This window comes from Protopterus annectens, chromosome 15.part0, assembly GCF_019279795.1.
Source record: "Protopterus annectens isolate FY-2018-M chromosome 15.part0, PAN1.0, whole genome shotgun sequence".
NCBI classification, from domain to species: Eukaryota; Metazoa; Chordata; order Ceratodontiformes; family Protopteridae; genus Protopterus; species Protopterus annectens.
The window spans coordinates 350,586,444-350,601,065 of NC_056749.1; the positions used below are offsets into that span (position 1 = coordinate 350,586,444).

The 14,622-nt window shown below is 39.8% G+C and overlaps 1 protein-coding gene across 1 annotated transcript in view; it reads right to left on the reverse strand.

Moving 5' to 3' along the window:
* Window positions 1-14,622, reverse strand: part of AR (androgen receptor) — a 659,717-nt gene that overhangs the window by 305,303 nt on the left and 339,792 nt on the right. The window contains exon 3 of the mRNA XM_044057107.1: window positions 2,224-2,340. Coding sequence (XP_043913042.1) covers window positions 2,224-2,340 — 117 coding nt within the window. The remainder of the gene's footprint in view (window positions 1-2,223; window positions 2,341-14,622) is intronic.

The window sequence follows — 14,622 nt, forward strand, 5'->3', positions numbered from 1 at the left end:
TAACTTGTCAGCGCGGGGGGGGGGGGGTACCCAGGAGGTAGAAGGGCCCATCCTGAAGGCCTACAGAAATACGGACTCCTCCAAAGACGGGGGTTGGGTAGACCATTCACCCTTTTGTTTTAGGAGCTCAAGGATGTCTCCAAAGGAGAGATCATTAGGCAGAGATTTGGGGGACCCATCTCCTTCCTCAAGGTCCATATCCTCAGTGAGGGACTCCACAGGGGAGTTCAAGTACCTTCTATTACACTTTCTCTTATGATGAGCCTCCTCTGCTGGGGGCTCCAGGGAGGATTCGGAAGAAACAGGGATCTGGAAGTGGGCCCATCCCCCATGTCTTAGGGAGAAATCTCACTGAGAGGAGGAACATGCCCGGAAACCGCCCCCAACCCCCAGATGATACCGAAGTGCCGACAGGAATGGATTGGTCAGAAAAGATGGTACCAGACCCCCCCCCCACAGCGCCAGTGTCAACTGCCCCGGCACAGGGCTAACCCCAATCTGTGGGTGGAGGAAGAGAATAAACCAGGGACCCCGGGGGGTACTCTGCCTCGTCGGAATCTGTCTGCAAACTTCTGGGTCCCTGGAATCTGAACCCAAAGGCTTTGGATGAGGAGAACAAGAAGCTGGTGGAGAAGAGGCTTCCCTGGCCAGATGGGCAGGAGAAGACAGGAGACCCAACTTTACCTGGGTCTTGAGAAAAATCCTCATTATCCTGTCCATGTCTGAGGGCAAAAGGCTCCTAACTACCAACAATCCTGTCCATGTCTGACGGCAAAAGGCTCCTAACTACCAACAAAGCCCTAATGGCTAACAGAAGAAAAGGGGTGCCAAATCCCACACATACACACACACACACACACACACACACACACACACCTACACTAACTAATGTGGGAGGGGAGGATCTACTCTATAAAAATTGCAAACTAGATTATCCTTCACTAAAACACTACAAAACTACAAAAAAAATATAAGAAAGATTGACAACTCTGTACTTAACATCCACAGCCAGAGGAACGCGTCTGCACCATGAGCACGGCAAACAAGATCTTGGGTTAGAGAGCAACAGGGCATTATGAGAGAGAGAGGAGCCAGAGTCTTGTGGTGATGAGGGAAGACATGGATAAAATCAGATATAAACATTACAGCATCTAAAGAAAAAAAATGATAAGGTATTTGAGGTTTCAGAAGCTGGAGGACAGAAAAGACCTGCTATTAAGAGAACTGGAGCAGAGGTGTTGATGAGTTAGGTTAGGTTTAACCAAGAATATGGAACCACTTTACAAAAAGAGCAAAGAAAAAGTGCTTCACATTGAAAAGAATGTATACAGCAGAGATACAGTTTTCAGAGGAATTATAAAATTATATCACAGGAATACAAAGTTGAGATGATAAAAGTGTATTATAGATTAAGTAACATGACAAGACCAATTAGTTTATGACAAATATTTTTTATGAAAATTAAAACTGAAAATGCAGTAGTAGATGAGTGTTTCTGATGGCAAACAATAGCAAATTCTTAATTTTGGCACCATATTAGGCATAAACCCTGTTGCATCCTCAAAATTGCCTTGGTCAGCCACTGTAGTTTTCCAGCCCTGAAGGCCCAATCCGAACCCATAGGGTTAGGTGGCCTTAAGATGTTATTCACAACTTTTATGTATCAGAATGAGAACTAGGCTGGAAATCTGGTCCAGAAATCTGTTTCCTGGTGAGAAGAGAAAGGATGAACTGTGGGGGGTGGGGGGGTGGCCACTGCTAAAATAAGTAGAATCCTAAGGACAACAGACTCTTTCCTACATCCAGCTCTGAGGAGCCACAAACAGTGAGGTCTGACACAACTCCCCCACCTCCACCTACCAGAAGATCCAAAGGCCTCCTGAAGGGGGAATCACTGCGACCATAGGTGTCTGGGTCCCTGGTGCCTGGGTCACCCTTCTATACATAAGCAGAGCTGGTATACAATAACACTAAAAAGAATGCCTTATTTTATACCTTACTGTCCTAAATTCTGCTACTCAACTGTTCATTTTTCATTTAATATTAAATAACTATAACAGCAAAAATACTTCCATAACCTTCTGCTAGTACAGCAACTTTCATTTCCTAGGAAAAGTCCACAAAATATTACAGTTTCTGCTGGAATCAGAATGCCAAAATGAACATTTTTACGTTCATATCAGTATATTTTGATTTTAACTGAATATTCAAGATTTTACTTACCTCCTAAGGTCATTCCTGCTTCAAAGCATTTTCTGAGGCGACAGGATGGGCAATTTTTTCTTCGAATTTTATCAATGGTGCAGTCATTTCGGCTGGCACAAAGGTATTTTTGTTTACCTATATGTACACAATGTGGAGATATTTACTTTTATATGTCTCAATAGAAAAATCATATAATCATATTTAAGATATTTATATTTTTTATAATTCTCACAAAATTGTGAGATGTGCACTCCCCAACAGAAACATCTGGAAAAAAACTTGGTTTAGTGCAAACTCTTCTACTGTTTAATTACAAACCGCCACATTCGTTCACTGTTATACCTCTGTATTTAATTTGATCCCACATAAATACAAAACAGAACCATTACCATTTTAAGAAACAGCACTTTCACACTTCCTTGGGTCTTCCCTGAAACAACTGTGGGCCTTTCCAGGGTGGCTGGCCTTACTATCTGATATAAAAGAAAAAAAAAATCTGCTACCGGCTAGTTATCACCATCAGGAAATCAAATACTAAAAAGTCATAAGTCAGTTTTAATTTTGCCAGATTAAGTCATCACTATTCTGTAAACACAAATTAAAAGCCAAATACATTATTTTTTTTTTTGCCAACAGTTAAGCCATTTATTTGCCTTTGTCAAGGTTGATATTCACTGGATATCACTTTATTTTAATTTTTAGCAAGGCATGAGTGTTCAAGGAGTTAGACAGTTTGCTTAGTAAGGCGTAATAATGCCACATAAGAACTGGAGATAAGATCAGGCAATCGACTTGGTGTTTGTAACATGCAGGATTTAGATGCACCTTTACAGTGGTCGGGGAGGAGCAGTTGAATGTGGCATGTAGTAGTTAAAATTCCACTATAAAACTGGCACAGTACCACTTGCCAATTATAATAGATCATAGATCAGTCTGACTGGGCAGGAAATTCCTTTCCTATATGCCATGAAAATTGTATTCATTTATATCACTTGTCTGGCTTCAATATCAAAAGACCTGCTGATTCATGGAGTTTACCATAGGAAGGAACAACGTAAAACAATGACTGACTAAACATCTATCACTGAGTAAGTCCCTGTTCACCTAGGGGAAATAATCCAATTTAAATATGACCCACAGTAATCCAAGTCTTTTGTGGGAGACAGAGAAGGCAAGAACCTCTCTCTCTGTCCCCCTCACTCCCTCCCTCCCTCTCCATGGCAAATATTAAATAATGACACAAAAGTTAACACGTAGTTTTGCTGTGCATGGTACGAGATAATGAAATTGCTGAACCTTCATAGAGCAGCAATTCAAAGTTGCAGAGTTCAGCATTTTAATGCCTCATTTAAATCTGACCAATGAGACATGGACTCCATGTCATATTACTACAGAGTTCTAAAGGGTTCGTTCATGGGCATTGTTACAAATAATTAAAAAAAATAAAAACTACTCACCTAGTAACATTCATGGTCATTGTTACAATCAAATAATTAAAACAATAAAAACTTCTCACCCAGTAATATGCACAATCATGATAAATGGCTGACAAAAGCATTGCTACTACAGTGTGTGTGTGTGTCTTTCGGCTTTTTCCCGGTTAGGGGTCGCCACAGCGGAACTCCGGTCCGCTAATGATTGGCAGTAGAGTTTTACATGCTGGCTTGCCGGGCCTAACGCACAACCTTCAACGAAGGAACGCCCATTCACGCATGTCGTCACACAGTAGACGCTTTAACTGAGAATCGAACGGGCAACGTCTAACTGTGAGGCGACAACGCTACCGCAGCACCACCACCGCAGTTGCTACTACAGTAAGGAAACAAAATACTAACAGAGGGGAAATGATTTTAGAACATTTGCCAGTGGCAGCCTATTGTGTAGCCTTGTAATATTAACAGCAAATATAATTTAATAAATTATATTTATAAACATCTAGGAAGAATAAAAATATACTAAAGAATATAATGAAAGAAGCACACTGATGCTCAAATTGCTAACGCTCAATTTTTATACCACAAGTTTGATCTTTTTTTTATTCACTGTCCTGGCCTACTGACAGTGACAGTTTTAAATGAGTAACAAAGCAATTCATGAAGCTGAAATGTAATACTACTTTCTGGTACAGTCAGTGAAAACAGAGAAAGAAAACTAAGCACACAGATTCCTTCTTCATTTTGATAACTGGGTGGGACTACTAACAGGCACTGAGGTCTTTCATTACTATGACTTCTCAGAAAGATAACCTCCAAGCCACCAAAGCAAGGTACATTTAGCTACAGCTATAGATATCTGCAATTGTGCATGTGTATATATTTTAGAGATCAGAAACCCTGTTTTGATGTGCTGTATATTCTATGTATTACGGTACAAATTTGACAGTTGAAACAGAATCAGGGAAATATTGTAATAAAACTATTAAACAAATCACCTGGTGTAGTACTGCTTAAAAGCAAGGCCAGTAGCACCCAAGGGAAGAGATGTTTGGCTCATCGAGGAGAGGAGTTTTTTGTGATAAGTGATACTAAAGGAGTATCAGACCTTTGGATCTTTTCTAGGAATGCCAATACATTAAGGGTGGATTCTGACGGAGTACTAGGTCTGTGGATCTATTCTAGGAATGCCAGCAGACTTAATGTGGGTACCGAAGGAGTACTAGGTCTGTGGATCTATTCTAGGAATGTCAGTATAACTCCTTTCCCAAATAAACCATCTAGTTATTGCTATGATGTCTTCAGACCAGCTGCACTTTTAACTTCCTGTTGAAAAAGTACTTGAAAAGACTGCAGCCTCTCAACTACAGGATCACACTGAAGCATTTGGCCTTCTAACACGTGATCAGTATAGCCCAGAAAGGGCATGACACAGGTAAAGCACTTGTTTTCCTAACAGATGTTCTCTACAGGGCAAAAGATACTGGTAACCTTAATGGGATAAAATGTATTAACCTCATTAAGGTTTTTGGCCTAGTTGACCATCAACCACTTATCAAGGACTTTATGGCCTTAACAATATCTGTCTAATTTGGTTCAAGGACTATCTGCAATTCAGATTCTTTAAAATGTGTTTTTCACATACTCCTTCTTCCATTTTTAGGAGTTACTTATGGCTTAGTCCCAGGACCATTGGTATTTTCCATCTATATCAGCTCCCTCCCTTATCACCTCACTGGAAACCAACAGCATTATTTTATATGCTGATGACATTTTCATCTACGAATGTGATAAGTGTTCTAAACTAATTCATGAATCATTTAACTCTGCCTCAACCCATCTCTACCAGTTTTGGGAAGAAAGAAAATTTAATGTACATTGTAATAAAGCACAAGCTATGTTATGTGGCACACATAAGCACCTTAGCTAAAAAAGGAAGAATGGAACATAACGGGCCTTTATGTTAACCTTCTAAATGTAATTAAATATTTTAAAAATTGTGAAGTTTGGCTTGATCCTGTACTACCTTTACTGGTGCTAAGCCAGAATGTTGTGGAAAAAAAGAATTATGCTCAATAGACATAATAGCACTGATATTTTTTTTTAACAAAGGAAGGCAAACAGGTATGTTCTCTATATAAAAGCATTTGTGAATATTTAAAAAGGAAGGAAGAAAGGGCAATAATAAAGTGTTTCTTCCTATTCTGAAATAAACCAACACTGATGCAACAGTATTAGATGCTCGTTGCAACAAGGAATATAAATGTTTTAAACTGTAACAAGAATTACAAATAAGAAAACGCAATTAAACTGATACAAGGACTGCAGTAAAATAAAGCAAGTATGACTATAAAGTGACTCATTTAACCTAAAATGTTTGTTAAAATAAAAACATGATGGGATAAACAGAGGCACTGGATTATTTTAACTATTTTGCTGTGCAATAAAACAGGATCAATTGACAACAGGTCTAGCAAATCCTCTCTTGATTACTACAGAAGTAGCTTTTCTATGTACATTGCTGTTACACTTTTGGGGTATTAAATAGGGCAGCCTTTTACAGACAACACTGAGCAACAGAAATGTAATCTACTCCTTTTAATATCTGATTATACAAACAACATAAATTTCCTCCTCTTTACAGATTATATCATTTTAAAACCTTCCCAATTACAAACTTTTCAGAATTTGCACACATTTCTCAATTTCTAACAAAGTTTTATGTATCTAATATTGTATATTTGCATCCAGTTACTCATATATATTATGTGAAATTCACTGAACTGCACTCTGTCAGTCACTGCAGTTGTAACTTTAATTAGTCCCATCATATGTCATTTTTAACACTATTACAGTATATTACTTTCTTTACTGTAAGCTGTAATTTGAAAACAGATAACATTAAATACTGCATACTAATCTATTACATTATAAATAACATAAATCATAATAGTGCACTAGTTTTTGTAACACGTCATTGATACAAGCGATACATCTGTTTAGAAGCTCATATGATTGGCATAACAGGAAGACAATATAAGTTACTATTTCAGGGCTCATACATTATAGAAAATAAATGTGCATATTTTACTGTGTAAGACTTTCTATCACACAGGTGACATAACATTGGTTCTGTCTGCTTTCATCTGTCCTTTGTTTATAATCTAGTTATCTTAACATATTTTTACGCCTATGTCTGGTAGTAATCTATTATTTAGCATATTAGGTCAAGGTAATGGTACCCTTGCAGTAAACAGAATGTGTAACTCTGGGGTAAGACTCAGTTGTAGCAGATAAAAAAAAAGTTGCTAAAGTGATGTGAACACAGAGCCGTAACACTGAGCAATTACAGGAAGTCTAAATCTTTCACTTGTAGGTCACTGGTGAAGCCAAACTGACTGGCATTACAAAGAAAGGAAGTATTATTTTATTGTATCTGAAACTTTATATGTTTTAAACTGTAGGGCTGCAAAGACACTTCGGACTTTTCAGCCTGATCTACCTTGCAAAATATAGTCTATTATAAGACAGAACTGAAAAATGCAGTTTATTAATTAGTATTGCTAGTTGAATGTTTACAGAGTTAACTAGGCAAGCTCTTAACGCAAGTTATTTTACATACCCCTGGAGCTAAACCCATTTCCTTTATGTTAAGCATTACAAGATACCATGTTACTATGTCATTTACTATTTAGTCTAGCAGATTCTGTTCCTAGTACTTAAAACTTCAAAGAGCACATCATTGTATTCTTTAGGGAGACAAAAATATACAGGAACACAAAACAAAGACCCTGCACACCCTTTAGTTCTTTGAGTCTGGAACACACATTACCTAATATGTATTACCTTCCAGCTTGTCACACACTGTAGTTTATAAACTCTGTGTAACACTGTTAAATAAACAATACAGGTGCTATATTTGAAGAACAATACATATAATTTAATATATTCTCCTTCAATAACATAAGAGCAAATCAGCTTTTGACTTCTATGTTCTATCTTTTAACTTTGCAGTAAACTGAGCCATTTAGATAGTGATAACCTGTGTCACAAATATAACTTACTGAGAGGTATAAACATATAAATAAATAAATAAATGCTTCTCTCTCTCTCTCTCTCTCTCTCTCTCTTTGTATATGCATGCTCACGCACACACACACACACATACATATATATATATATATATATATATATATATATATATATATATATATAAAGCAAACCGATATGTGTGCTTAATAAATGAGCTCTCGTGAATATAAAATAGAGGATTATGATAGGGTTGCAGATCATAAATGGCTTACTATGTGTTTGAGGCAAGGATGTCAAGAAATTTACCTTGACAACTAAGTTCAGGAGTTGAATCTAGCTAGCCATGTCCAGAACACATATTAATGGTTATAATTGAGAACCCACTTCTAACGTCCCTCCTCTGGTCCAGCAATCAAGCAGCCTCAATCCTCACTACTGACACTGGTGAGGGATGTTCAGTTGGAACAAAAATACACACACACACACACACACACACACACACACACACACACACACACACACACACACACACACACCCACACAATTTCCAAATGCAGCACTCTGCACTAAGCATAATTTCCCTTAAGAGCACAAAGGGAACACACTCCCCTCCTGACCACAGCTGTAGAGTTCAGTCCTCAGCCGAGTGTTCCAAGCCAATTCCTCCACCACCTTCTCTGTGAAACCAGTGTTCTGTGTCCCTGCTCCAAGTAGCTGACGCACACACTTTGAGATTTGGTACACACAAACACACACACACACACACACACACACAAATCTGGAAAAGGCTGGCACAGATTTACTAGCTATGTCCTCTCTGCCCAGACTATAAGATGTATACTGCCACCAGAACATTTTAAAGTCAGCTACTCTAAGGCTCTTACAAGGGTACCCAAGTATAGTTGGGTCTATATTATAATCATGAAGGTTTAAAACTTCGAATCACTAAAGATCGAACTTTAGTGATCGAAGTCTTAAACCATCGAAACCAAAAAAATATATACTAAATTAAAAAATAAATAAATAGCTGCGCCCCCCCCACCCCACTTAAATATACCAACTCCGAGAACGCACTACATTGAAGTAAACGGAAATCTCTCCCTATGGAGATTTTCCATTTAAACGTTCGATGTAATGTGCTTTCGGTATTCTCATGTTGACAATATTGTATTCGATATTTTAATATAGACCCATTATAGTCATTAAAATTAATACTAATATAACTGGTAGTATTTGACCAATGCAGCAAGGCTTTCAGGAGTGGCCACAGTGTCACAAAATAAATATAAGTACTCTCAAATGTTAAAATATTCTCTAAAAGACCAGCCACAATGAAAAGTTTAAATATATTTAATAATAAATAATATAACAACATGAAAATACTAAATATATATTTACAGTAAACACTAGAGTTTTCTTCACATCAAATATTAAAAATAACACAGCTGGATAGATTCACACAGATACAGAAAAAAGTGTACTTAACTAATCTCATTGTATTTTCCTGACTGATCTAAAGAATTATTATTCCCTGGTTACTTACTAAAGCAAGGCAAGATGAAGTGGGTGAGTGATCTTTCTTTGGTAAGTTTCAAAAACACAATGGCCCGAAACTACTGTTTCATCTACAAATAAAACATCATTTCAGTACTGGATTACAGAATGGCTTGACATACATCTGGTCATCTGAACTCTGGTTCCCACACTACCCCCCTTACTAGAAACTGAATCAAAATTTAGCACATATGTGTCATAATACACACACACACACACACACACACACACACACACACACACACACACACACACACACACACACACACACACACACACACACACACAAAGCTTTGCTAAGATGCATTATAGCTATAAAATCATTTTAAAACTTCCACCCTTCCACAGTAGCAATTAGTTCACCTCTAAGGACAATATAGTAGGATTCCAAGTTATGGTTTTCACAAACATTTTGTCTCTGGCTACAATCAGAACTATAAGATACAATCTTTATGGCCTAAACCAGGTAATTTAATTTCAATTTTTTTTTTAAGTTAGCTGGACTGAGATGCACCTCCTCTCTTCCAGTATCCTCAATTACAATATATTCATTTCAACAATTACAATACAGTCTGGCATATAGGTGTACTTCTTTTCTATCCAGCAGGACCTACTGTTGATATATTTTTTTAACACAAGCAACTTTACACATACATTTTCAAATGCACAAATCAGTTTGATACACAAATGGCATATAATTCTTTACAAACGTCCAGCTAGCTCTGCTGGCATATGTTACATATGTACTGCCTTACTCTTCCTGGCATAGCTGGCAGTATCTCAAATTGTTACATCTCCAGCCCTTTGAAGACTCAAGCTAGTTTTTCAACTGACCATTGAGAAGTGTTGCTTGAGAGAAATGAGCCTGTTTGGGAATACATTAACCCATCCCCTGTCTTGAGAACCCATCTGCACTGGCATTGCTGACTCCACTACAGTGCTTTATTGTCATGTCACATGTCTGAAACCCTAGGATCCAACTTAATAATTTGGCATTTTGCTGGTTGGCTCGATGTAGCCATAGATCCCCCTCAGGCTCCTCCTGCCATCCACTGCAAATATTTAGCACTAGGGCCTGTCTATCACGGTAAGGCTTCATTATGTTAACATGGTAACATTTGTGCCCCTGCCTCCTGCCTAGCAGGTTTACCATGTAGTTAACATCACTGAACTTCCTTACCACTTCAAAGGGTCCCTCCCAAACTGCCTGAAGCTTATTACGTCTGACAGGGATGAGAACCATAACCAGCTGTTCCACAGCATACTTTTGGGCTTGAGCATTCCTGTCATACTAGACCTTTTTCTGCTGTTGGGCTCATCCCAGGTTCTCCTGGACCAAGCCGATGAGCTCTCTAAGCCCTGTCCTGAGGTTTAAGAAATATGCAACAACAGAGTCCTACTCCTTGCGGGATTCACATTCATCCTCCCACTCATTACAAATCAAATCTAAAGGCCCCCTCACCCTATGCTCATACAGCAACTCACAGGGTGATAAATCAGTGGATTCCTAGGATACCTCTCTGTATGCAAACAGCAGACGGGGCAAATATTTGTCCCATTCTCTCTCAGACTGGTCTGGATGTGCCTGTAGCATGGTCTTTAGTGTAGAGTTTAACCTCTTAGTCTGAGGGTGGTAGAGGGTGGTCTTTAGGTACTTCACCCCAGAGCGCTCCCACAGAAAAGCCAGCAGGTCTGAACATGAAATTGGCACCTCTGTCAGTCAGGATTTATCTCGGGAAACCTTCCCTGCTGAAAATCTCTAACAAAGCATTTGCCACCTTCTCTGCCTCGATAGAGAACACAACCTCCACCTCAAGGTATATAGCAGAATAATCTACTACCACCAGGATGTACTTTCTCCCTGTGGAACTTGGGGTACTCAGGGGCCCGACAACAGCTACAGCTACCCTCTGAAATAGCTTCTCAAACACAGGCAAAGGCATCAAAGGAGCTTTGACCTTGTCTGCTGCCATCCCTATTTTTTGGCACTGCTCACAGGTCTTGCAGTACCTTGTTACATCCCTTGCAATCCCAGGCCAATAAAAGTTTTGCATAATATGTCTCTTGGTATGCCTCATGCCCATATGACCTGTAAAAGGAATGCCATGGGCCATGGCTAGAAGTGCCAAATGGTAGGTTCTAGGCACTACCAACTCCTGTATTACCTCACCCTCACGTCCTCCCTCAAGGGTCCATGCTCTATACAGTAATTCTTTGTTCCAGTGTACAAACTCACCTTTTCTTTGAGGATCAGATGCCTCCCTAGCTACCTCACTCAAGCCTCTTAGTGTAGGGTCCAAGATCTGAGCCTGTCTCAACTCTACTTTTCTGACACTTCCCAGCTCTCCTTCCACAGGAAGTATTGTATCCTCTGGCAGCGGTGCCTCACTGTCAGCCTGGGTACTACCTCACCTTATCCAAGGGAACATCAGTACCTACCAGCAGCTGTGGCTCATCTTCAGGCTCACTGCTCAGGGTAGCTCCCTCCTGAAATAGCCATCTCACCAACTCTGGCATCAGGTGTGGGGGTCTGTCTGGGTCTCCCCAGGCTACCAGCCCCACATGTAAGTGCATGCACACAGGGTACTGCATTATCAAAATCATTCCCTATCAAGACATCTGCAGGGATATCCTCAAACACACCTATTTGCTAGCTTCTTTGTCCACCCTTCTAGTCAAAGGGAACCCAGGCCAAAGGCATTTAGAATAGGGTCCCTCCTAAAACTCTTGACTGGAGTGGACTTCCCAAGCAAGTACTGCTCCTCTTTAACCTCTGCAGGCTTCACAATGGTTATGTCAGAGGCTATGTTTCTCTTAGCAGTGGCCTGTTTTCCATCCACTAAGAGAGGATATAAACTCTCGTGACAGTCTGGTACCCCTGTTGGCTCCAGACAACTTACCACTGGCATACTATTATTCTCCCTTGCTGGCTTCACCACCTTTTGTTCCCCATCTTGCTTCTGTGGATATCTATATGCTACATGGCCCCAACAGTTACAGTTAAAACATCTAATCCTTGACCCTGGCCATGTATCTGAAGTAGCGGCTTCCTCTGTTACTAGTGGATTTTGTTGGGGTGGTTTAGGCTGCCCACCATAGGTTCTTGGGTATCTCTTTCTTGTGCAGTGATGCCCTGCTTGCAAAGCAGAGATCCCCCTCCCAAGCTCATCTGTAGAGTTGCACTCCCAGTCTGTCAACTAGATTTTCATGTCCTCAGGCAAAGTGTTAAGGGCTTGTTCCCTCACCAAAAGGTCTGCTAGCCTTTCAAAAGTGGTGATCTGACACCCACTCACCCACCTATGAAAACAAGTGGTTAACTCAGCAGTATAATCACAAACACTTTCATCTGCCTTGCGTCTCTGCTCACAAAACTTTTTTCTGCAAGCTTCAGGTGTTAACTTAAAACATTCCAATAAACATTGTTTTACTATACCATAGTTTAACTAATTTAGAAACAGCAATTACAGCTTTACAGTGGAGTAAGGGGGTCAGGAATCGTACCCAGAACCCTTAGTCAATATTATATTGTTTACATACTTTTTCAAATATATGGATAAAACTGTCAAAATTATCACCATCTGTAAACTGTGCAAGAAATTTACTGACCTTTATTACTTCTGGGATTATTCAGTTAATCCCTTCCCCATTACCTCCAAGATGCTGACAAAGAGTCAGCATCTCCCTCTCATGTTGACACTGCTTCTCATTTTCTTCAGCTTCCAAAGCCTCAGTCTGTCATTTTGTTTGGCCTCCAAATGCACAAGTCTCCCTGCCGATTCTAATCCTATCTGTTTTGCCTGACGCACTCTCCGCTGATTGTAATTCTAAGCGTTTGGCCTCCATTTCAAGTCTCTAACTCCAAATGGGTTTTTAAGTCCTCTAAGGTAAAGGTGGACTGTCCTGTTTCTGGGGGCTGCAAATCCCCATCACCAGACTGGTTATCCTCCTGGTTGTTGGTCTGGGCTACAGCTGTGACTAAGGCTGAAATAATTTCCTCTTTAGTCAGGCTGGCATGCACCAGTTCTTTGGCTTCACACACCTTGGCCAACTGGTTCTTTGTCAGCTTGCCATAATCCTCTGCTGACATATTTTCCTGCTTTCCCTGACTAAACTAACAAAAAATAAATAAAACAGTTGTGAAAATGAAACTCTGTTTACCTTGTGGCTGCAAAGAGTACACACATCTTCAGTGATAACAGTCTATAGGCTACAGAAGTTTAATTAATATCCACACCACTGATCACCAATATTTGACGTCACTCCTCGGGGTGGGCCAGTAATCAAGGAGCCTCAATCCTCACTATTGACACCAGAGAGGCATGTTCACTTGGAACACAAATAGTTACACACAGTATTTCCAGATACAGCTCTCTGCACCAAGCACAAATTCCCTTAAGAGCACACAGGGAACACACTTCATTCCTGGGGTGGGGTCCCCTCTCTCTCACCATGCCCTAAATAAGACTCCACGCTTACCCCAGCTGTAGAGTTGAGTACTCAGCCAAGTGTTCCAAGCTATGTCCTCCAACACCCTCCCTGTGAAACCAGTGTTCTGTGTCCTGGTTGCAAATAGCTGACACACACACACACACACACACACACACACACACACACACACACACACACACACACACACACATGCCCGGGAAAGGCTGACACAGATTTACCAGCTATGCCCCCTCTGGCCAGACCATAAGGTAGATACTGCCACTAGAACATTCCAAAGCCAGCTACACTAAGGCTCTTACAACGGTATCCAATTACTCATATTAAAATTAATACTAATACAACTGGTAGTGTTTGACCAGTGCAGCAAGGCTTTCAGAAATGGCCGAAGTGTCACCAAATAAATATAAGTCCTCTCAAAGGTTAAAATATTCTTTAAAAGACCAGCCATAATGAAAAGTTTAATATGTTTAATAATAAATAATAAAGCAACACAAAATACTAAATATCTGTTTACTATAAACACCAGAGTTTCAATCACAGGAAAAATTAAAAATAACACTGATGAAGAGATTCACACAGGTTCAGAAAAACAGTACTTAACTAATCTCACTGTATTTTCCTCACTGATCTAAAGAATTATTATTCTCTGGTTACTTACTAAAGCAAGGCAAGATGAAGTGGGTGAGTGATCCTCATTTGTCAAGTTTTAAAAATGGTTTACTATCACATGTTCGACAATACTGTGACCGAAAGTGCATATATCCGAAGAAAATATTCAGAAATCACAACACCGACCACAATAAATGCCGACCTGAGCATTTCAGTGAAGTCGAATGTCCAACATTTCAACTTCTCTGAAATTCTCTTAGCTGCTAAACATATTTTAACATCTTTTTCAGGGGGGCAAGCCCCCCTGCGCCCCCACACCCCCCTACTTATATATACAAAC